The 25851-nt window shown below is 40.2% G+C and overlaps 1 protein-coding gene across 3 annotated transcripts in view; it reads right to left on the reverse strand.

The window, feature by feature from the left end:
- Positions 1 to 516: 516 nt before the first annotated feature.
- The window catches only part of FAM126A (family with sequence similarity 126 member A), a 100223-nt gene continuing 74888 nt past the window's right edge, over positions 517 to 25851 (reverse strand). For 2 of the 3 annotated variants that reach the window (XM_036760220.1, XM_036760221.1), the window contains exons 9-11: positions 24345 to 24432; positions 23754 to 23913; positions 517 to 2957 (exon numbers count right to left, since the gene is read on the reverse strand). In XM_036760220.1, the coding sequence (XP_036616115.1) occupies positions 2383 to 2957; positions 23754 to 23913; positions 24345 to 24432 (823 nt within the window). In that variant the 3' untranslated portion in view covers positions 517 to 2382. Of the gene's footprint in view, positions 2958 to 3849; positions 4131 to 23753; positions 23914 to 24344; positions 24433 to 25851 lie in introns of all 3 variants that reach the window. The other variant, XM_036760222.1, reaches the window with a different exon arrangement.

A 25851-nucleotide genomic window follows, 5' to 3' on the forward strand; every position in this document is an offset into this window, starting at 1 on the left:
GGGATCCCCCATGCTGAGGTGGAAGGAGAGTGCCAGGGTGGGGAGGGATATTCCTGAAGCCCTCACAACCGTTTCTGTATGGACTGGGCCCAGTGGAACTGTCTTCTGGGTGGCAGGGTGCAAGATCAGGATCTCAGCCCGCATCTCTCCTAGTTGTTAGAAAGCATTACTATGGGCATAAAATTGGAGGTGCAGTCATGTAACCATTCCCCCATGTCAGGATCACCGTAGTCCAGATACCACATTTTACATCAACCTGCCAACAGTGAGATCTGGGGCACGCTCATCCATTACTTTACTGCTACAGTTGTTCATTATACGATATAGGCTAATGTCAAACAAATGTAATGTATATGAAATTACGTTAACATTTTCCTGTTTTACTAACAAATCATTTTTCCATGTTATACCATGAGGATAACAGGATAAAAATACTGAGCATTTTAAGGTAAAAGAACTCCAGTCAAAAAAAAAAAAAAAATAAAAATAAAAAAAAAAAAAAAAAAAAAAAAGAACTCCAGTCATTAGCCCAGTGATTGATTTGCACTGTTATCCCTAACAGCAAAATAAGGCTTCAGGACAGGGTGAAAATGTGCTTTCTGCACATTTACAGGGTGGGGCACCAACTGCTAAAGCTTTCCTAATCTATATGGCCTTCCCTTATGAGATTCCACCAAAAGTAATAACCTGCTTGAGATTAAGACTAAAGACATGAATTCATTAAGAATATTAATATTGTGGCATCTATGGAAAAAAAATCCTTCAGCTCTTTGTTTTCCTTACAGATAGGAGTAGGGAGGGAATCCCTGGTGATCTTGGTCAAGCATTTACAATGGCACCCAGACCTCCCTGCTTTCCTGGCCTGTATACACCTCTCTGTTGATTAGCTGTTCCATAGGCCAAAAGACCTCACCCCAAGTTTAACGCCTAAGCCTACAGAAAACAAATCTCGATAATATTCCCAACTCGGGGGCATTCAGAGCTGAGAGTCATAAGTTTGTGCTTTGGTTTTTACAGATTAATTTTTGACCTAAGTTTAAATAAATCAACACTTTAATGGACAACCCCCACATGGTCTTCTCCTATTTCTGACCTACACTTAAGGAAAGATGGTAAAAAGAAAACATACTAAGTCACTGTCTATTTTTCTTTGGATCTAAGTGGGGGAAAGTGGGAGCAAGAAATATGTAAATGACATTTTACTGTTAGTAGAACAGACTCTGGAGAGTAGCAGGTAAAAAGCTTTAGGGCGAAACTGGTTATCTGGGTAATTTTGTTCAAATAAATATAAGGACAATTTTAAAATATAAACAGTCCTTATAGGAGGCAGGAACAACCACAAGGCAACCACTTGATCCTATGTGGAGATTTTAAATGTATAGGCCCAAAGCAGGAAAAATGACCATGCTAAATTACAATTAGCATGTAAATGTCTTTTGTTCTTTTATAGTCTGTTGGTCTTTCTTTTCTTTCATGACATTGTGCAGTTGTAAAACTTTTAACATCTAAACTCCTTTATTTGCATAGAAACTCAGTGTTGTGCAAGAGGAAAAATTGACAGTTATCTTGACATTTAATATCTTTTCTTTTTGCTGGAATACTATGAGATTCACAGTGATCTTCCAGCCATCTCCAGAAGGGCATTCCCCTAACTAGAGGATCAAATTAACTGGAATTTCCAAAGTAGAAGAGCTGGAGAAACATGTCAGGGCCTATTACAACTTGGAGGAAATGGTGAAACGAAGGTTTATCTGCTCAACCTGGAGCAGAAAACACAACCGAGCAACTAGCAATCAGACAGGTGGGATCCAGCTCTCTGCTGGGCGCCAAGTATTGCTAAGACCTTCATTCACATTCCAGGGTGGACCTGGTATCAAATGACACACCCAGGCCTGAGGCTCAGGTCCCAACTCTGGTCCCAACTGAGAGAGATTTCCCTTGATGCTGTCCCTCACATACACATAGTTTCTCATACGACTGATGGTTTTGCAGAACAGACTCACTAAAATGGTGGTAGGATTCCTGGAGTTTCACTGCTGCCTCACCTTTTCAACAACAATCAATGACATCTGTCTACACTGAAGGTCATAATACAAGTAACAGAAAGAGTCAGCCTCACCCACGATGTGGCCAAAGCGATCAGACAACCTGCCAGAATTGCACCCTGACTCCCTTGGGGGTTGATAAGACTATCCTCAAGCCAGGAGAGCCAGGGAAAAGCCAAACTACATTTTAACTCATTGCACTGGAGACACTACTTGCCATTCCAACTGACTTCCAGAATTGAAGACATCTGTGAATTCTTGTCAAAACAGGGATGAAGGACATAAAAAGAAAGGAAACCTCCCAATTCACTGCTTGTGTGGGGATATGTCTCAGATGCTAATCGGTTGACAGGGTGATGCTGATGCTAGGAGGTCTCTGCTGGCTGGCTGGGTGTTTAACTGCAATTTGTGGCTCGGTTCTTTCAGAGATGTAAATCAGCTTTTCCTCTTGCAGACTACAAGCAGAAAACCTATTGGCATCTGTCCCTGTCCCTCCACCACCCGCAGCACCTGGGTTGTGGGGGACGGTGCTGCCACTGACTTGTTCAAAAGACTTGCTGAAGATGGTGGTGGCCGTCCTGGCCAGGCTGTGGCTGCCAGGCTTGGGCAGGGACTGGCTGGTGGTCAGAGTGAGCCTCTTCAGAGACAGCAGCTCGAGGTTCTCACTCAGGGCTCTTGGGTTTTGTTTTCGAGCTGAGTGCTCTCTGCCTGATTCACCAGTGGCTTCTTTTTCTTTTCCTCCAGTTCTGTTTCCTCCAGACCTTCGTGGATTCTTTCCTAAACTGGTCTTGCTGGTGGTGGTGGTGTTTGATAAGGCAGTCTGGCTGGTGCTAGATGCAGCCCTGGAATAAAATCCTTCATCAACTTCAGATATTTCCATTAGTTCCTCTTGGCCTGTTAAATCTGTATTACCTAAAGAGACAAAAATAAAAAAATATTCATTAGCATTTAGCAATTCACATGATTAATTTTTAAAATCATTTTAGATTTTGGTGTTTTTAGTAAAAATTCCAAAAGCAACAGACTATAATAGAGCAAATTTCAAAGAATGAATCAAAACAAACACTATCCCACTACATCGTGGAGATGGTTCTATGTGATTTAAATGATAGTAATTAAAGATGTATTTAACACAAAAGCAAAAAAGCATGCTATTATCACACCCCGTGGTGTTTTGAGAAACATATTGCCTATAATTCATGCAAAAGATTAGAAAAGATTAGAAAAATATCATGAGGAAAAGTAGGGGCAAAAACCCTAATGCGTATGCTACAATTATCAAAGCTTCAAAATACCCAATCTGCACTCTTATACTTTTAGCACATACTTCAGTTAAAGACTGCAAAAAATGGAAAAGCCTTCTTCTCAGTCAGGCTTGGCTATGTCAGTGGTTTGGTATTTCAAATACAGTCTGGATTCTGACAATCAGAGTCATGGGTTTTTTGTTGCTGTTTCTACGTTTCCCTCCATTAGTGAAGGCAGACCCTGGAAATACCTAAAGAAGTACTTTGAAATTATATCCATTATAATTTGAAATAGACAGCCTTCATATCAATGGTGATCGGTAATATTGTTGAAAATAGAAAGCAGAGAACGATCACTTCCTGGTCACTTTCTGCCCATGTTTTTCCTAATAATTTAGGCTTGCTAAAACAGGTCGAACCATTCCAAGAACTGTGCAGATTCAGGGAAAAGGGCTGGGTCTAATCCATGCATTTTCATTTTAGTGAACGACATGCAACATGTCTGTGCCTGTGCCAATCCTCGCCAGCATGCAGCAGCGCCCTCGCCACCGGGCGGGTACCTGGGAGGGCAGCTAGAAAGACCTCTGCTAAAGCGGCCCCCGTCCGTCCTCCATCATTCTCCTCACAGACTTTTGCCTCCTGAGCTCTGGCAAGCCTTTGCTCTCAGTTCTAGGGTCTGGGGCCGTTTCCTGCACACCCTGCCCATGCTGGGCATCACTCTCTCCCAGGGCTTTGCTTTTTTCCCCATTCCCGGATCTCTCTCCGGCCACCTTTGTGACACTAAGCTCAGGTATGACCAGGATGCCCGGGTCGGCAGAGTCATTACTGTCGTCATCTTGCTCTAGAATTGAAGACGATAAGACAAAATGATGGCTGCAAACAAACAACACAAAAATGCAGAACGAGAAAAACAAAAGTGGCCGAACAGAAGCTAGATGTTTGCAGGCTCACGAACTGCGCCAGGTCTCCAGCTTTGCGTCCAACTCGTGATTCACAGGACTTTGGCACCATCAAACACAACGGGGGCACGCGGCTCGGACACAGCATCACACTTTGGCAGTTTTTAGACACACATTCAAAGGGTAAGTTCACAGTGAACATGTAGGAGGATTCTTTTTAGAAGCCCAAAAGGAATTTCAATTGCTTTGAATCTATCAGGCAGCCAAGCTTCTGACTCGACTTCTGTGCCTTAGGAAACACATTTTCGTGCACTAACTCTTAAAACAGAGCCACAGGTGACAGAATCAAAGTGAGAAATGGAGGTGACCTTAGAGGTCACCTCATTCAATACCCTTTGTCATGGGAGGACCTTGGGGCCCAGAGAGGGCAAGTGACTTTTCTAGTGACCTCTCACCCAGCCCTCCCTCAGGTTTCCTATGCAGCCTCCTTAGAAAGGTTCACTATTATCATTAGTTACTACAACTAATGATGCTTAAGCCTAGGTATTGTTGCCTCACTTCTCAAATTTTCTTATATCGTGTAGAAAATTTCTATTTATATCCCACCCTATACACAGATTAAGTGCTTTTGAAGATAAGGCAAAGCATGTTAAAGGGCATGTTCCCTATTTTAATATATTTGAATAATCGCTGTAAACACCTAAGAAGAATGTCAAGTGGGTGCAATTCAACAATTGAAAGAGATTCACCGATCGATGGAGCTAAAGTCTACGGAGAAGTTTGACGATGGAACAGCTTGGCCATCTGACTTCTCCATGTTCAAGTCCCATTCACCATACAGACTTTTTCTCTAAAATAATCTCTTACTAGCTGTGTGACCTTGGGCAAGTCACTTAATCCCAATTGCCCTGCCTTCCCCCCTCCAAAAAAACCCAAAAAACCCCCCACAAAAACACCAAAAAAAGTAATCTCTCCAGGGTTCTAGTAAACCTCTCCATCAGCTTGTTGAGCACAAGCCCAAAGCTTCCTTCCTCCAGTCTGCCACATTTTCCTGTACCCTAGGCCTATAGTGTTAGTCACTCTTCCTTAACGGAGGGATTCTAAAATTGTCTTGACATAAATCCATTTTGTTTGTTTCCCAACATAAAAAGACAATCTTTGCTCTGTAACCTATAGCATGTTAGAGCCCCATTAGCTGTCTCTGTCATGTTTCCTGTTAAGGGATTCATTGCATTACCTTTAGAAGGGTATAACCGCGCCTTCTGGGAGCCACACAGCTGCCTCCTAAGAGTGTCTAAATGAATCCTTGTGAAGATGGAGGACCTGCAGACCACTACACGACCAGTCTATTGATATTGTGAAGGTGGCATATACCCTCCCTCCCCTAAATATGAATCACTAGGTTACAATAGCAAATTATCCAAATATAATGAGTTTAATCAATAGAAAAATAACAGAAAAGAAATGGAAATGAAATTAGTTAAGATCAACATTATATTATGGAAATAATAGTTACATTAAATTATATCATTTAAAATAGAATTAAACCTTTACATTCTCTCTCCACCATTTAAACCAGATTCCTTGGCTAGATTTCAATAGTGTTGTTCAGGTGTTTCTTAAAAAGCAACTAAGTCAGTTTGGTTAAATAGGTTGTGAAGCCAAATAAAGTTTCTTTAAGGTACCTGAGATAAGTATTATTTAAAAATGGATCCAAATGTTGTAATTATTTGTATAAAAATGGGTTATGAACCATAATTTGAAAATGAGCTTGGACGTGAAAATGTTCAATTTTTAACAAAAGGTAATGAGATATGGGCAAAGATATTACCAAATGCCTTAACTGTTGACTATATTTATCTGCATAGAGATAAAAATCAGAAAAAAGAGAAACATCTTTATTAAATTCACAAAATGAAGTTAATTTATAAGTAGAAACATGAGAATTCAATGTTTTTCTATAGAAATATCTTCCTAGCTAAATGAAAAATGTACATGGGAAAAACTGAAGTTGGGGACGGGGCACAAAGGGCACTTAAATTTTTTTTGAAATGGTAATGCTTCTTTAAAAATATTTTTCAATTTATTATTTATTTAGTATGCTTTTCTTTTTAAATTTTGAGTTCCAAATTCTCTTCCACCCTCCCATTCCCTTCCCTACCCACTGAGAAGGCAAGCAATATGATCTCAATTATCCATATGAAATCATGCAAAACATGTTTCCCTATTAGCCATATTTTTTTTTAAAAAAGCAAGAAACATAAAGAAAATTATACTTCAACTTATACTCAAGAGTTCATCAGTTATCTCTCTGGAAGTATATAGTATTTTTCAGCATGAGTCCTTTGGAATTGTCTTGGATCACTGTATTGATCAGAGTACTCACATCTTTCACAGTTGAACATCATTACAACATTGCTGTTACTGTGCAAAATGATCTCCCAGTTCTTCTTACTTCACTTTGCATCAGTTCATATAAATCTTGCCATGTTTTTCTGTAACCACCCCCCTTTGTCATTTCCCACAGCACAAGAGCACTCCATCACAATCATATGCCACAACTTGTTCAGCCATTCCCCAACTGATGACTTTCCCCTTAATTTCCAATTCTTTGCCACCATGAAAAAGGGCTGCTATAAATATTTTTGTACATATAGGTCCTTTTTCTTTTATCTCTTTGGAATACAGAACTAGTAGTTGTATTGCTGCATCAAAGGATATGCACAGTTCTATAGCCCTTTAGGCATAGTTCCAAATTGTTTTCCAGAATAGTAGGCCCAGTTCACTATCCCACCAGTAGTAGTCATTAGTATATCTATTTTCCCCTCATCTCCTCCAGCATTTGTCATTTCTGATAGTTGTAAGGTGGTACCTTGTTTTTTTTTTAATTTGCCTTTCTCTAATTAATAGTGATTTAGAGATTTTTTTCATATGACTACAGATAGCTTTGATTTCTTTTGAAAACTGCCCTTTTATACCCTTTTACCACTTATCAATTGGGGAATGGCTATTATTTTTAAATTTGACTCAGTTCTATACTCAGTATGTATTTGAGAAATGAGGCCTTTTATCAGAGAGACTGTCAAATGTTTTGATATTATGTCATTGTCTATGCTATCTTTTAGCAAAATATAGTTCCCCTGATTATCCCTTTTAATTAGGTCTATTTTTGCTTTTGCTTATTTGAGATCATGACTGCTACCCCTGCCTTTTTTTACTTCAGCTGAAGCATAATAGATTCTGCTCCAGCCCTTTCTTTTTACTCTGCGTCTTTTTTTAAGTGTGTCTCTTGTAAACAACAAATTGTGCTTCTGTTTTATGGGTTAGTTCAACTCATTCACATTCACAGTTATGAATACTAACTGTACATTTCCCTACATCCAATTTTCTTGTTTCTTCTTCCCTCTCTCTTTTTATCCTGTCCCTCCTCAAAAGTGTATTTTGCTTCTAACCACTGCCTCCCTTAGTCTGCCCTCTTTTTATCATTACCACTGCTCTTTCCCTTTCTCTTATCCTTTCCCCTCCTATTTCCCTATGGGACACAACTTAGTGTGTATATATTCTTCCCTCTTTGAACCAATTCTGATGAGACTGAGGTTCAAACATTGCCCACTACCTCACCCCCCATTTTCCCCTCTACTGTAAATGCTTTTCCTTGTGTACCTCCTTTATGTAAGAAAATTTTCCTCCTTGTGCCTCTCTCTTCCTCTTTTTTCCAGTACTATCTTTTCTCACTCCTTCATTTTTTGGGCAGAGATCATTCCAACATAATCAACTTATACCCATGCCTTCTATCTATGTAAAATCCTTTTAACTGCTCTAATAATGATGACATTCTTAGGAGTTACATGTATCATCTTCCCATATAGGAATGTAAACAGTTTAACTTTATTGAGACCCTTAAGATTATGCTTTCATGTTTACCTTTTATGCTTCTCTTGAGTCTTGTGTTTGAATGTCAGAATTTCCTATTCAGCTCTGGTCTTTTCATCAGGAATGCTTGAAAGTCCTATATTTCATTAAATATTCATTTTTTTCCCCCTGAAGGATTATAACTCAGTTTTGCCAGGTAGGGTATTCTTGGTTGTAAGAACAGCTTCCTTGCCTTCTGGAATATCATATTCCAAGTTCTCTGCTCCTTTAATGTGGAAGTCATTAAATCTTGTGTGATCCTGATTGTGGCTCCACAATATTTGAACTGTTTATTTCTGGCTGCCTGAAATATTTTTCTTTTTGACCTGGAAGCTCTGGAATTGGGTTTAATATTCCTGGGAGTTTTCATTTGAGGATCTCTTTCAGGAGATGATAGTCGATTCTTCCAATTTCCATTTTACCCTCTGAATCTAAGATATCAGGGCAGTTTTCCATGATAATTTCTTTAAATATGATGTCTATGATCTTTCTTTGATCATACTTTTCAGGTAGTCCAATAATTCTCAAATGATCTCTTCTTGATCTATTTTCCAGATCAGTTGTTTTTCCAATGAGATATTTCACATTTTCTTATATTTTTTTTTCATTCTTTCGACTGTTTTATTGTTTCTTGAAGTCTCATTGAATCATTAGCTTCCATTTGCCCAATTCCAATTTTTAAGGAATTATTTTCTTCAGTGAGACCTTGTACCTTCTTTTTCATTTGGCCTATTCTGCTTTTTAAGGAGTTCTTTTTTTCAGTGAATTTTTCTTTCTTTTACCATTAGGCTACTTCAGTTTTTATTTTCTTCAGGTTTTTTTTTGTGCCAAACTGTTACTTTTCATAATTTTCTTGCATCACTCATTTTCCCCTAATTTTTTCCTCTACCATTTTAATTTTTTTCTTTAATTCTTGTTGGGCTTGAGTCCAATTAGCATTTTTCTTTGAGGCTTTGTTTGTAGCTGTTTTTACATTGTTGTCTTCTTCTGAGTTTATGCCTTGGTCTTCCCTGCCACTGTAGTAACTTTTATGGTCAAATTCTTTTGTTGTTTGCTCATTTTTCAGCCTATTTCTTGACTTTGAACTGTATGTTAAAGTTGAGTTCTGCTCACCTTGGGGTATCCTAAGCTTTAGGTTTTTTTATGCTGCTATTTTCAGATCTAGTTCAGGGGTCTGCAAATTTTGGGTGCTTCCTTGTTTGCACTCTGATCTTTACCCAGGAAGGGTTACTGGTCTCCTACAGGCACAAGCACTAGTGTTCTCTTTGCCTTGGAACTGTGAACAGTTCCCCCCCCCCCAGCAATCCTTTTTTCCCTGGAACTGCAACTCAGAACTGCGTATGGGCAACAGAGTTACCAATCAGTGCCACCTTTACCCAGTTCCAGCAAAGGGTCCCCATAATCTCTTTCTGACCAGTTGTCTGACCTCCTTGCCATCTCTGAGCTGAGAGCTCCCAAAGCCACGATGGCTGTTCTTACTGCTGCCATGTGTGTGGGCTCTGGACAGGCTTCCACCCTGGTGTCACAAACTTCTCCTGCTGACCTAAGTTTTCTTAGGCTGGAAAAAATGAATCATCCTGACCTTTTGTTGGCTCTGCTGCTCCAAAATTTGATTTGAGGCATTATTTTAAAGTTGTTTGGAGGGGAATGTTGAGAGAGTTCAGCTGAGTTGCCTCTATTCAGCCATCTTGGCTCCACACACCCTCCCAACAGGCACTTAATAAATGCTTGTTGAGTTGAATTGGGAAAAACATATTTCTTAAAGGAAAATAGGCACTGGTCTTAACTATGAAAAGGGAACCGAAATAGGTCCAAGGACACTCATAACAGCACTTTTTGTTATAGCAAAAAACTCGAAACAAAGTAAGTTCCCTTCAGTTGAGGAATAGTTAAAGAATCAGTCAGTCAACAAACATTTATTAAGCACCTACGGCATGCCAGGCAATGTATGGAGTGCTAAGGATACAAAGAAAGGCAAAAGACAAGCCCTGCCCTGAAGGGATTCACAGACTAATGGGGGAGACAACAAGCAAACCAATGTACAAACCAACTGCACAGAAGATAAAGAGGAAGTGATGAACAAAGAAGGGCACCAGAATTAAGAGGGGTTGGGGAAGGTTTCCTAGAATAAATTGTGACATATGAAATGATGAAATTGATAGACTCAGAATATGGAAAGACTGATTTAACTTGTGTGACCTAATACAGAGGGGAATAAGCAGAACCAGACAACAAAGTAAGCAGTGACCACCATGAGAATGTAGAGGAAAATGACTCTGAAGGATTTCAGAACTGATCACAGCAGTGACCCATCCTAACTTCCAAAGAATGACAAATCAGAATAGAGGTAGAGAGAAGAAGGGCTAGGGCGGTGTCATAAGACATACATTTTCAGACATGGCCAATGTGTTGATTGGTTTTGCTTGACTACACGTGTTTGTTACAATGGAAGGCTTCTACTTGGTGGGGGGAAAGAGAAGATGTTAAATTAGTGGGTAGTGATAGTGAAAGGGGGCATCAACAATTTTAAAAACTTCACCAAAGAAAACAAAAAGAAGTATAGAAGGGAACACAAATAGAGTAATTCTGTCACTATCTTGTTAATTTACTATATGTAGGATTTTTTACTCATTTTTATAAGATTTTGAGTCATAAATTTTTCTCCCTCCCTCCCCTTCCCTACCATGTAAAACATATTTCCATATTAGTCACAGTTGTGAAAGAAGAAACAGATCGAAATGAAAAAAATACACAATAAAGAATAAAGTAAGTGAAAAAGAGTATGCTTTGATCTACATTCAGAGTTCATCAGTTCTTTATCTGGATGTGGACAGCATTTTCCTTTGTGAATTTTCCTTTGTGTTGCTGAGAAGAGCTGAGTCATTCATAGTTAATCATCACATAATGTTGCTGATACTGTGTACAATGTTTTCCTGGTTCTGTTCATTTCACTTTGCATCAGTTCATACAAGTCTTTCTAGGTTTTTCTGAAATCTGCCTGCTCATCATTTCTTACTGCACAATAATATTCCATTATATTCACATACCACAGTTTGTACAGTCATTCCCCAATTGATGGGCATCCCCTCAATTTCCATTATTTTGTCACCACATAAAGAGCTGCTATAAATATTTTTGTACATGTAGGTCCTTTTCCCTTTTTAGTGATCTCTTTGGGATACAGACCTAGTAGATCAAAGGGTATGCAGTTTGGTTGCCCTTTGGGCATAGTTCCACATTGCTCTCCAAAATGGAGAGTTCACAATTCTACCAACAGTGCATTAGTGTCCTACTTTTCCCACATCCTCTCCAACATTTATCATTTCCCTTTTTTTTTGTTTTTTTGGTAATATTAGCCAATCTGATTGGTATGAAGTGGTACCTCAGGGTTGTTTTAATTTGCATTTCTCTAATCAAAAATGATTTAGAGCACTTCTTCATATGCTTATAAATAGCTTTTATCTCTTCATCTGAAAACTGACTATTCATATCCTTTGACTATTTATCAATTGGGGATTGGCTTGTATTCTTATACATTTGATTCTGTTCTCTATGTATTTGAAAAATGAGGCCTTATCAGAGACTCTTACTGTAAAGATTTTTCCTTCTAATCTTGGTTGCATTGATTTTGTTTGTGCAAAAGCTTTTTAATTTAATATAATTAAAAATATCTATTTACATTTCATAATGTTCTCTATCACTTGTTTGGTCATAAATCTATAACTCATTTAACTTCTCCTTTAAGAATTTGGAAGCTATACCACTTGATGCACATATGTTTAGTATTGATATTACTTCATTGTCTACGGTACCTTTTAGCACAATGTAGTTTCCTTCTTTACCTCTTTTAATTAGTTCTGTTTTCCCTTTGGCTTTGTCTGAGATGAGGATTGCTATCCCTGCCTTTTTTTTACTTTAGTTGAAGCATAATAGATTCTGCTCTAGACCCTTACCTTCACTCTGTGTATGTCTCTCTGCTTCAAGTATCTTTCTTGTAAACAACATATTGTAGAAATCTGGTTTTTGATCCACTCTCCTATCTGCTTCCATTTTATGGGAGAGTTCATCCCCTTCCCACTCACAGTTATGATTACTGTGCATTTCCCTCCATTCTTCTTTTCCTCCTATTTGTCCTCTCTCTCCCTTCACCCTCTCTCTCCTCAACAGTTCTGCCTGCCACCTCCCCAGTCTGCCCTCTCTTCTGTCAGTCTTCTCCCCGTCCCTTTTACTTAATCTCCTCCCCTCCTACTTGCCTGTAGGGTAAGATAGATTTCTACATTCAACTGACTGTGTATGTTATTTCCTCTTTGAGCCAATACTGGTAAAAGTAAGGTTCAAGTGATGCCCATCACCCACTATCCTATATTTCCCTACACTGTAATAGGTTTTTCATACCTCTTCATGTGAAATAATTTACCCCATTCTATCTCTCCCTTCCTTCTGAACCCAGTGAACTCCTCTTTCTCATCTCTTAATTTTTTTATGTCATTCCCTTAAATTCACCTTATATCCATATCTTCTATGTATATTCTTTCTAGCTATTAGAGGCATAATTTTTAAGAATTACAATTATCATCTTCCCATGCAAGGATTTAAACAATTCAGCTCCATTGAATCTCTTATGTTTTCTTTTCCCTATTTTCCTTTTTAGGCTTCTCTTGGGTCTTGATATTGGAAATTAAATTTTTCATTCAATTCTGGTCTTCTCCTTGTGAAAGTTTGAAATCCATCTATTTCATTGAATAGCCATTTTTTTTCTCTTGAAGTATTATGCTTAATTTTGCTGGGTAGATGATTCTTAGTTGTAGTCCTAGCTCCTTCGCTTTCCAAAATATTATGTTCCATGACCTCCGATACTTTACATCTGTTAAGTCTGTGTAATCCTGATTGTGGTGCCCTGATATCTGAATTGTTTCTTTCTGGCCACCTGCAGTATTTTTTCCTTGAAATGATAGTTCTGCAATTTGGCTATAGTGTTCTTTGAAGTTTTTATTTTGGGATCTCTTTACTGAGGTGATTGGTGAATTCTTTCGATGCCTATTTTGCCCTCTGGTTACAGGATATCAGGGCCATTTTCCTTGATAATTTCTTGAAAGATGTTGTCCAGGTCCTCCTTTGATTACAGCTTTCAAGTAGTCCAATGATTCTGACATTGTCTCTCCTGGATCTGTTTTCCAAGTCAATTGTTTTTCCAATGAGGTATTTTACATTTTTTCCTTTTTTTTCATTCTTTTGAATTTGATTGATTCTTGATGCTTCATAGAGTCATTAGCTTCCACTTGCCCAATTCTTTTAAGGAGTTGTTTTCCTCAGTTAGCTTTTGTATTTCCTTTTCCATTTGGTTGACTGTACTCTTTAAGGTGTTGTTTTCTTCAGTGGATTTTTATATGTCCTTTTCCATTTGACCAATTCTACTTTTTAAACAGTTGTTTTCTTTTTCTAAGCTATTGGCTCTTTCTTCAAAATTCTCTTGCATTACTCTCATTTCTTTTCTGAGTTTTTCTACTACCTCTCTTATATGATTTTTAAGCTCCTTTTTGATCTCTTCCATGAGTTCTTTCTGGGTCTGAAACTACTTACTGTTTTTGCTTGGAGTTTTGCCCATAAGGTGTTTTGACAATGTTGTCCTCTTCTGAATTTGTGCCTTGATCTTTCCTGTCACCGTAACTTTCTATGGTCAGATTCTTTCGTTGTTGTTTTTTGCTCACTTTTTTTGGCCTTTTTCCTCTATTTTAAATTTGAGCTTAGCTCCTGGGGTAGAAGGGACACCGTATCAGGCTTCTTGTGCCAGGGGCTGCAGGCCCTGGCTGTTTACTGGTGCTGTACTGATGTTGCGCTGAGGCCCATGGGGGACCTTCATGTCTGGTGCTGTGCCAAGGAGGTGGGGTGAGGGGTGGCTGGCGCTGCTGAAGTCCACAGGAGTCTGGCAGCTTACCTGGTGCTAAGCCAGGATTCTAGTGCTCATGTCTGGCATGTACTGAGGCCGGTAGGATGATTCTGCATTTCCCTGGGGCTACAGTGAACCATGTGGAGGTCTGGCCATTGGCAGCTATCTATTTAACCAGGGTTACCCTGAAGCCCATGATGTTTCTCAGAGCTGGAATCTGCCAGTTCCCCTGGCTATGCTGAGGCACATTGGAGGTCCTAGTGTTGGTGTTTGCCTGATCCACCACACTGGGACTCAGGACCTCCCACTGGTTTGCTGAGATGGGGCTTGCTGATGGCTTGCTGGAACACTTCCTGTGCTGGACTGTGTTCCTCTTTATCCAAGTGAGACAGACCTTTCTTGTCAATCTTCCAAGGTTCTTAGACTAAATGATTGTTTCAGCCTGCCTTTTTGCTGGTTCTGCTGTTCTAGGATTTGTTTCAGGGTCCTATTTTATTATTATTATTTTTTTTTTTTTGCTTTTTTTTTGGCAGGGCAATTGGGGTTAAGTGACTTGCCCAAGGTCACACAGCTAGTACATGTGGCAAGTGTCTGAGGCCAGATTTGAACTCAGGTCCTCCTGACTCCAGGGCCGGTGCTCTACTCACTGCGCCACCTAGCTGCCCAGGGTCCTATTTTATAGTTGTTTGGAGGTGAATATGGGAGAGTTATAGCGATTTACCACACATACACACACACACACACACACACACACACACACACACACGCACGTACACATATACATACACACACATATATATATTTTAAACTGTTCATAAAAGAAGTTCACTGTGTTGTCTTCTTTCTTGTGCTCTGTATAACAATAACTGTATTTGATGATTATTGTGAAGTTCGCAATAAAATAAAAACGTAATATTTCATCTGGGATTTGAAGGAATGTAAAGTGGAATGGGAAGGATACTTCCTACGGAGGGAATAGCATAAGCAAAGGAATGAATGGAGAAAAGTTCTGGGAACAGTAGCAAGACTTAAGCACAGGCTCCATGAAATGAAGATAGAAAGCTAGGTGGGAACCTCATTGCAAAAGGCTTTGAATGTCTGGCTGCAGAATCTACACTACAGCCTCCAACTCTCTTGAGGATGAAGAGCAAAAAAAAAAACCCTACAACCCTCAGATAGTAGTTGCGATATTACTATTAAACTAAGAAAATGCATGATCATAAAATAAGCTGCTCAAAGAGTTCTGTATGTTTTTAAATGAATTTGCATTTCATTAGCCACAACAGCACATATGTTCATTTGAAAAACTGTAACATGTGCATGTAAAAGACATCTATTCAGCCTACAGCAAATCTACTTGCTTATTATGGACTTTGCCCCCAGTCCTAGGGCCATAGGCTCCCCCTTGTCAAGATGACCTCCTTCATACAATGAGGTGGAGCCCCTGAAGGTTTCCTCAGAAAGGGAAGTTACCTGAGCACACCTGTGCCTTAGTACAATGAGCTGGGTAATAAGCAGTGTGTCTAGGGTGCCTTAGGGTAGAGATGTGAGACAGGGACACCAGTTGTGAGTCCAGTACAATGGTGAAGGTGAGAGGGTGAATTGAGGGACTGAACAAGGGCCAAGGGGGGAGAATGAAGAGTTAGGACATTCTAGAAGAGCTACTACAGAGAGAAAATTGACAGTATTTGTCTGCTGACTGGATGGAGGTGGCTGAGGTAGAAGAAAAGACTAAAGATAACTAGAGTTTCAGCCTAGGAGACCAGGCAGGACAAGTTCTGGGGGAGATGTTAAAGTCATTTTGGATATGTCGAGTTGGAGGTGATAACAGGAGACTGAGGCAGCTGCGTCCAGCAAGGAAATTGGAAATACAGGAAAATGGAAAATTATTCTTAAGAAAGCTTGAGAGGCTGAAGTTTTTGATTTAGGAGGAGGTCTTAAGCCAGAGATTCTCAAAGTGTGACCCAAGGACCCCTAGGGGTCCCTGATACTGTTTAAAGGGTTCTGTGAAGTCAAAACTATTTTCATAATACCAAGCCATTTTAATTTCTAATACGTAAATATTGATAGATCTTACCGACCACAGAAGCAAAAGCCCTTTGGGGAGGGAGTCCTCGATAATATTTAAGAGAGTAAAGGGGTCCTGAAACAAAAAGTTTGAAAACACTGGTCTAAGCCATGAGAATGGATGAAATCACGAAGGGCAGAGAGAATAGAAAGAGGAAGGCTAAGGGACAGAACTGTGAGGAAATAACCCATGTTTAGGTGCTGTGGGAGAAAGAGAAAACACTGAAGGAAACATGGGGTAGAAAGAGAACCAGGAAATGCTGTCTAACAACTTCAGGATTTTCAAGATAGAGGAGGCTGTCAGTGTCAAATCAGCATTAACCCCTGAACAAGTTACTTGAGAATAATTAACTTATTTTTGAAAGCAATAAGAGGTTTCTGCCTCGGTTTCATTGGTTCGATAAACTTAAATGTTCATTTGCTGACTAAGAGCAGGTGGGTCTTTAGAGACTTTAGGTAATAGCGTAATTTGATTATTCTCTTCATATGCTGAAATGATAATGTAGCATCCACAATCACATTAATTTAAACAACCATGTTTCTAACAATCGCTCTGCCGTGTACACAGTGCTTTCTTTCTAGGTGATGCCTTGATTACCAATCTATTTCACTTTCCACTGTAACAGCACGAAAAAGAAATGTCCTCATCACTTCACTGAGAGAAGGAAACTGAGGTAGCATGGGGATACCACCAACTCCAGGGGAGGCTTTGGTGATGCCGCAGGATGCCTGGCAGATGCTGCTGCCTGGCCTGAGTTTCTGAGCATGAATGCCACTGCACCTCGGAGACTGAATGTGCTCTGACCTCTTAATAAATGTTTATAGGCAAAAAATTAGTGAGTTTTTAGTCTTTAGAGTAGTCCTGAGTTCATTTTAGCTGCCTGTAAGATTGGCGCTGCCAGAGCATCGGTGTTCATAACATAGAAAATATGCTCTGAAGTTCTCAACTAGGAAAAAATGGGTACAAAGCTTGAATCAACAATGTTGCGTTGCACCAATTCAACTCCAGACGCTCATCCACCCTTAGAAGACTGCCTGTACTAGGGCCACGGCCACCCCCTGCCTGAGCAAAGCCGAGTCTGGCAATAGCTTTGCAGCCTGAAGGGTGACTCTGGGGCTGAGGGGCCAATAGTCAGGAACCAGCACGGACAGAAAGGAATCCGGTCTGTTCCTCCTGCTGCTTTATTCCTTAGGCCTACCATCCAATAATTGCTAAGTCCAGGTAAGGCACTTATGTGTGTGCGTACATGTGTATACATGTATATGTGTGTATGCATATATGTACATATATAGATACACACGTGTGTATGTATATACATGAATGGCAATTAAAGCATTTTATGTTAACTGCATCCTTGTCCCCCCAAACTAAAAATTACTTCCTGATGCTAACTCACGAATCTTAACATTGTCTAGGTAAAGTGGTCAAATAGCAAGTCGTTACTAATTACATTTTGTAAATGGGGAAACTGAGGCACTGAAAGAAAATTTTTTTTCTAAAAATCATCTAAGAGTAATTTAAGCCTGATGTGTCTTTATTTACTAGAACTTGCTATTCCTTTAGTTGTTAATATTTTAAATAAGATGTTTCTAAACCTGTTTTAGGACGTACTTGATATAAATAATTACATCTGATTTTGTAAATAAATCATAGCAGCCACAACAATAACAACAACCAAACATGTTCACATTTCCCAGAACAAGAACTTTATATAAAGCCCAGTTCGACCAGAGCTCATTAACATGACAATTGTAGCTTTGCATGTATTCATTTTTTTCTATAAAATTTAAGGAAAAAAAATTTTTTTTTAAAAAAAAGCGTGACTGTGGTCCAGATGAACTCCCTGAGCAGCACTGAGCTGTACTGGCCCTAGGTGTAAGAGGCGTTGCTGCACGTCCAGGAAAGCCAAGCAGGAGTCCGCCTTAGGGAGCTCCAGGGCAGCAGCCTTTGTTCCCAGGCATCGGAGGTGGAGGTGGAAAACGGACGAAGCTACCAGCTTTTTTTGTTTGCTGTTTTGAAGCTAACAATCTAATACCATAATTCAAATGCTTGCCCCCAACAAAGGTCTCCTGGAGTCTCTTCCTGCCACCAGCGCCAGCCCTCAGTGTAAGCCCAAGATCCTTGTCTCTTTCAGGGTCTTTTTACATTTATTTGCTCTTCCCAATCTGTACTTTTTCACATTTAGAAGTGTTCACTTTCTTTATAAAGATGCTCTCTCTGCCTTCCTAGTTCTCCTGACTGAAAACAACTGGCTGTCCCACTTGTCATTATGCAGGAGGCAGGGACTTGTAACCGCTTTTAGATTCCACACTCTTGATCTGATTGAAATGGTTTTGTTAGTTTCTCTGAACTTTCAACATTCTGGGAAATTAGACATCCTCAAACTCTCAGAGTGCTTAGACTGTACCGTCAACTTTGAACACACAAAAACAGTAGATTTCTCACCTTTCAATTGCTTTTCCCTACCAGCAGCAAACACAATGGAGGATTCAACAATTGTGTGGACTCCTGAAGTTATCTAAGCCTAAACGTTCATCCTTACTACTCTTAAAAAAGTAACCTAGTTGCATTTAGGGCATCTGCGGGCAGGGTGAATCCCAACATCCAAACATTGCAAAAGGGTCTTTGCCCCATCTGACTCCCTGCTCCTGCAGTGAATCCTGCTCCTGGATCCACACTGCATTCCCTAGACACAAGTCATGCATTAGCTTATGTTCTTATGCAAATATGTCACTTACTTCCAAAAAAATGAGATAATAAGGCTTCTGAAAAGTCCCCAAGCTCTGCATTACAACAAATATGAGGTAATCACATTAAGAGGCCCACCTCCTTCAGAGCTGCAAACATACTTCTTACCCAATATATCAAATGACAGTTCTACTGTCATCCATGGTACTGGGCTAGACAACCTTTATGTTTTGCCTCACTTTTAGCATATTCAATGTAAAACAACCAAAATTACAAAGTGGAAACATGTAAGAAATTTTTTGTTTACAAAAGGATTTACTGTAAGACCACTTTAAAAAGTAAGATCCCTCAATGGTTTCAAAATGGGACTTGATTTCTAAAAATCTCCTTCATAGATAATCTCACAAGAATAACTATACTGTAAAAACCAAGGCATACCTAAGCAAAGCTGATGACACGTAGTCTATACCCTGGGCCTGACACACTACAACCTCAATACTTACATAAGCATCCAAGTTACAAAAAAGAAGGAATAATAATAAAGATTGGGGGTCCCATTTATTTACTATGTGAATCGTTTGGCTGGAGAATGATCTGGTAAAAAATAAACATACACCAATCATTTGTAAATATACCTTAACTGAGGCAAACCATAATTTTGACACTCAAATTTATTTTTGGAAAATATTTTAAAAGACAGAAGGGAAGAGATCTAAAACATCACAGGCATAGGGGGCAGGACCAGGGAATGAAGATGACAGAATGGGGAAGCCAGACAAACAGAGGGCAGCCAAGGAGGGCTGGAAGTGTGAAGGGGGGCAGAAGATGAAGAAGGATAACTTATGTGGAGAGAGTGCAAGGCATTTAATGCACAAGATGGTAGGTTATCACTTCAGGATTCAGAGGTGGGCGAGTGAGAAAGAAAGCAAGTGACACCTGGCAGTGCCCAGGGGAGGGGCGGGGCCTCACCAAGCTTAACACCACTTCACTTGGCATTAGAACCACTACTTTTGTTCCCGTCTTCTCTCTCCTAACCCAAAGCACCGAATCTTACCTTAGTTAATGCTTTTCTTCAGTCTTTACCCTTCCCTAAACCCTTTCTCACCTTCAGATTCTGCCTTTCCCCCTTCCCCCTTGCTTCTCCCTCCCATCTAGAGCTGGTTTTAGAAACAGCTGGGCCAGGTTTCTCCCTCGCCTGGAATGTTTCCTCCTTCCCCAAAGCCATCTTCTCCACCCTTGAAGAAATAAAACAAACTGAAAAGTGTCACTAATAAATAGGGCCAATTCTTAAACTGTCATTTAGAGGTAAAAAATGGCCACTCCAGGTTCTAATGCTATTCTGCAAACAGCTGCAGTGAAAGGGAATGAATAGTTTTAAATAACTTGTCAAATCTTCAAATTAAAAAGAAAAGCTTTTAAAAACAAGACTGAATAATTGTGTCTAACCAACACTGGTTGAAAAGTGAAAATTCTGATGACTAGTTAAATTTCCTGCCACATGGCCCCCAATCCCCAAAAGCTAGCCCATGTAATGAATGTGAAAACATTCTTATGTGTGCGCGCGCACACACGCACACACGTGCACACACACACGCGCACACGTCTGGTCAGATGGCGTCCAATGCATCTAATGCCACTTGCCTGGCAGTCAGGACTAGAAAGTGAGAGGCAGGACACACATGGTCAGAGAATGGAAAGTGAAATGCAGAGATGTGAGTAATGGGGATAAAAACTTCCCCAAGAACTAGGAGCTATGAACAACATTAAAACTTCAGCACTTCTTGACATGTGCTATAAAAAAGGCCTTCCTCTTAGAGACACTGTTTAAGTGGTTAAATTCCTAAAGATGCCTGGGTCTTGACTTTAGTTCCAGAATATGTTTTTAAAAGTTCATAAATTAAAATAATTCATAGGAATATAGTTTAGGCAGTTAAGACTGAAGTAAATTTTCAGAAGTCATAATAATAAATGGATTTTCAGTCACTGAAAACGATCTGAAGTAATACACCCCTCTAATCCATGTCCCAAGTGTAGGGCAATCTTCTATAGGTCTGTTTCTATGGAGAGGCAGCCTCTGACACCAGCTCCAAAACCCCTTTTCAAAGGGAAACCCCCTTTTCTCTCTTCTTTCTTTCCCCTTGCTCTCTCCCTGCCCAATCCCTTCTGGCTGGAAACTTTGGCCCTGCTATCCCCTCACCTCTGCTCACCTACTTCTCATCTTACATCAGCAAATGTGTAGTAATGAGAAGAATTTGTGCTAATAGGGGGAGTGGAAGAGAGGGGAAGGGAAAGAAGGAGAAGAAATGAGAGGAGGAAAAAGCAGTAGATGAGGAGGAAGAAAGGGGGAGAGCTGGAAGGAAACGCAAGGAGGGCATCCTTTAACTTCCCAACTAGTTGTCCTAGCTCCCTAGGCTGGAACTTCTGGTCCCCATCCTTCAGACCACAGAGATAAAGACCATGGAAGGATCAACTTTTTTAGTTCAACTTAGAACTTGGAGACCAAAGAGCCAAAGGTATCTCAGAAAAGAGAAATAAAGTCAAAACTCTTCCCAAAGAAGAACAGCAGTGAGTGCCTGAGGAATCAGAGGAAAGGATCCTGGATACAACGGACAAGGGGCTCTGGAAGAGAAGGATGTGGGCCTCGAGGTCAAGCAAGCACTCACTGATGAAGCACTTCCTAGGTCCCAAACACTGAGCTAGCCACAGTGGGACAAACCTGGACTCTGGATCTACATTGTGGGACTGAAGTCCCCTTACCTATATACAACAAGGGCTTCATAGATCTTTATCAGTAAGACTGTCACAGGTAGGAAGACTGGCCTTTGTGCTTTGGCTGCAGAGAGAGGCCAATTAAAAGCAAGAGAGGTGCGGGAGAAAATCAAGGCTATTTTTCTTAGTCTACAGCATAAGAGTCCCCCAAGAACCAACAATGATGACGAGGCACCTGCTGGCCCCAAACAGGATCAAAATAGATCTGATGACAGACCAAAAAATACAAATGCAAAGGTGATTCATAGAGCCACCTCTTTTGAAAAAGTTTAGGATTATGCTTGCAAATAATTCATTATTCTCATTTACTTTGAGGATATTTTTTTACATATATGGCTGTGTTTAAATTTTCTGGGTTTTTTTTTAACAAAGGGGATGTTTAGCTTAGAGAAGAGAAAACTTAGTGGGGAAACATAATTATGGCTTAGAAATGCCTGAAAGGATGGCATGGGGAAAAAAGAGCCAGTTTTGTTTTACTTGATCCCAGAGAAGAGCAGCAGAAACCAAAGGGGCAAGTTACAGTGATGCCAGCCTCTCCAACAATGGAAGAGGGCTGCCTAGGAAAGTAAGGAGCTCTCTGTCAGGAGGGAGCCCAAACACGGGCTAGCTGAGCACGTGTCAGGAATGTAAGTGTCGGATTAGACGCCTTCTGGGGTCTCTTTCAACACTGAGATTCCAGGCACTGGTTTCTAGTACCTGGGAAAGTTTCAATTGCAGTATGATTTCTTCTCTGTTCATCTTGGCAAGACAATAAATTGGAAAGGAAAGACAAGATTCTTTATTGCTGAATTCATTGGTAGAATTTCCCACCGATCTGCTGGAGAATGAGGCCCCTGTGGATTTTGTGTTGGGCAGCTCACCGTCACTGGCATAGAGTCATGCTTATTGATGATTACGGCAACAAGCAAAGCACTCTGCAATATGCTATCACTCACAATCAAGTGGGTTCCATCTTTCGCTCGCCACTTTCTGTGTTTAAGACAGTAGCAGAGTTTTCTAAAACAATAATTGCTTGCACTGAAGCATCTGAATTCTCTCCAAGAGTCATAGCTGGCTTATGCGTCTTAAATCACCAAATGATGTCTTAGTAATGGGAAACATTGCCATTTTTATACCTTTCTTAGTCCTTTCAAAAATCCGGGGCACTAGTTTAAATTGTGGATGAATTCATTTAAAAGAGGATACTTCTTTACTTCAATAGTCACTTAATCAAGATACACAGCTTTATCCATTTATCACCGTCCACCTCTCACTCCCCCGCAAAGGGCAGCCCCTTCATTTCTGTTTCCTGGCACAGTCTCATTTGCCTCCTTTGCTCATTTTCCCTCAGCCCCAGAGACTAAAGCAGCAGCTGAAACCAGATTCACCAGGAAGAGGAGCTATTATTACTATCTTGGTCAATAAAGAGGGCTGGGAAATGGATTTTGTTTCATTTTTTCTGCCTCCAAACAGGCCCTTTCATATTGGAGGCTGCTCCCCAGGAAGGTCCTGCTCCCTCTCCCAATCTGGGATCACCCTTTGAGGAAGGGCAAGGAGGATAATGAAGAGGAAGAGGAGGGAGAGGATGATGATGATGAGAAAGAGGAGGAGGAGGAGACCCATTAAGGACAAGTTAAGAAAGAGAAGAGAGGTAGAGAAGGGAGCACTAAGAAAGACCAGCAAAGGCCGGCAAAATGTGAAATAATGGAAGTCACGAACTGTTGAAACAATGATAGATTTTACAAAGAAAAATCTCATTTCAAAGAAATAGAAAGGCTTGAAGCTGTTGTTATATTGTGATATTCCTCAACCAAGAAAAAGGAAAAAACCTTAAACCACTGCTATTTGTTCTGTCTCAAGCCCTATGCCTGCCTGATGGTGTGGCCAGGTAGCAATCAGAACCATTAGGAAGCAACATTCAGTGCACAGTCATTCAGAGAAGCACAAAAGCCAAAAATATAGAATGAGGGTAATTACATTTTCCCATCTGAATCACAACTCTTCTATTTGAAATAAAAATGTTTGAGAAATAAATCCCAGCTAATTTTCATTCACTAACACATTAGGCAGAGCATCCATATGCACAAGGCATACTTTGATAATAAATTTAGTAGATACTGAGAGGGTCATTAGCGCTTCCTAGGTCACAAAAGTCCCACTTACTTCCATGTTTCAATCTCTGAGGGAACGCTGCAAAGAAAAGAGAACCTGACTCATTAGTATTTTGCAAAGAACTCTCTTGTTAGAGCACACATTTCTCACCATGTCTTTTCCATCTATGCCCTCTTATTGACATGCTGGTGACTGCATTTCTGGATATTCTTGATGAAGTTGGGGTAATTTCAACCTGAATGCATCTTTTACCCTCCTTACTAGATTTCATGGCAACTGCTGGCAGGGAAGTCTTTATTGCATTAGCAACCTAAGGAGGAAAAAAATGACTTAAATTATAAAAAGACGCATACGATGCAAAGTCCTATTACACTTTTAAGGAAATGGGTAAGTGAATAAATCCATACTCTCCAGAAAACATGAGCATACAAAGATGAAGCCAAGTTAGATGCCAACTAATAACAAATCAATACTTGTGGACATCCCATACACATATGTGTGCAATGTAATGCCTTTTTACAGAGCCAGGAGGGTGCCTGGTGACAGTCTCAGAACGCTTTCATAATTATGGGGTTTGTTTTCATGCATAACAATTCATTGCCCTGAAAGATGAGGTGCTAAATGACTGAGAATTAGTCATGTGTTTCATGCGTTGTGAATGTTGGCTCCACTGCTTATCATAACTCAAAGTAAAAAAATCCCCACGTCCAGTTGGACTGGACTGAGCCACGAGGCACGTACCAGCAGTGGTTCAGGATACAATTCCAACTGGGCTCTATACAGGACATCTTCCAGGGCCGTCTGAGCCACATCCCACTCTCCATTATAACTATAAAAATTAAATCCAAAGTGTATAACTTTTTTCATTAATTCTACATATACAAACAAAATCATAATTAAACATCATAAAGTTGATCTTCTGTGAGAGTGATAGCTAACCATAATAGTATACTGCCTCTCCATTCTGCTCCCTGAAACAGTTTTAAATCTTTAAATTCCTTTCTAATGCATTAAGAGGCCTGTGAATAGTAATACAAAGAAAATTTATAGATTATTTTTTTTCTCCTAAAAATTTTTTTCTATTTATAGCATGGAAATCAGATAAATAAGGTATAACTTCAAAGTAGTCCAAAATGTGGTAGAGTATATATCTTGGAATGAATGTTTAGAACACCGTGTGGTTAAATTGCCATACATCTACCACGGCCTTTAATGGAATATGCCCTGTACCATTTTGACTTTCTATCCCTAAGTATTCTGATTTTAACTGATAGACTAATTAGTTCAACTTTATTGAAACGTAAGCTGCAAGTCTTACAGAGATATCAGGAAAAGCCCATGAGGATGAAGGCGCATTTCAGAGACAGAACCAAGTCTGTCACAGGCCTGGCCTGGCCCAACAATAAGGATGGACAGTGGATATTAGAGGACAATTGTCTGCACCCAAATCCAGGTGCTGGCACCTATGAGGCAGTGCAGGAGAAGACTGGCTTGGCAGTGGGACTGAAAGCAGCAGGGAGCAAGAGACACTGCTACTGGAGGATGAGCTTGATGACCCTTATCTCTTTGTGTGGCCATGTGTTGTTCAGATGCTGTACTGGCAAAGAGTCGCCCATTTGGATTCTGACTCAAAAGTTGGATGCAAGCACCTTCTTTCATTCAACAAGTTTTCACTAAGCAGTTACTATGTGCCATGCACTGTGCTAGCCAATAGAGACAAGAAGACAAACATGAAAGAATCCCCCCTCATGAAGCTTCCATTCTGTTGGAGACAGAAACAATGTATACATAGAAAAAGCAAATAAAAAGTCATTCTGGAGGCCGGGCAGGGGGAGGCAGCACTGATATAGTGGAAGGAAGTAATCAGGAAAGGCCTCCTGGAGGAGGTGGCACCTGAGGAGTGGAAGAAGAAGAGGAGGAAGTCAAGCATTTCTAGGCAATAGGAGCAGGCTGGGCCAAAGGATAAGATGCTGAATGGAATGCTGCACAGGGAAACAGCAAACAGGCCAGCTGGACTAGAAAGCAGAGTATGTGAAGGAGAGTAGTGGGCACCAAGCCTGAAAAGGGAGGCTGCAGACAGTATGGAAAGGGCTCTAAGAATTTAGATTTGATCCTAGAGGGAGCCAATTAAGCTTCTGAGCAGGAGTGTGAGGTGGCGAGGCCTGGGCTTTAGGGATGGCAAATTGGCAGCCATGCGGAGGATGAAAAGTTTTAACAAAAAGACTTTTTAAAAAATTCTTTAATCCTC

Source organism: Trichosurus vulpecula, chromosome 5, assembly GCF_011100635.1.
Source record: "Trichosurus vulpecula isolate mTriVul1 chromosome 5, mTriVul1.pri, whole genome shotgun sequence".
NCBI lineage: Eukaryota > Metazoa > Chordata > Mammalia > Diprotodontia > Phalangeridae > Trichosurus > Trichosurus vulpecula.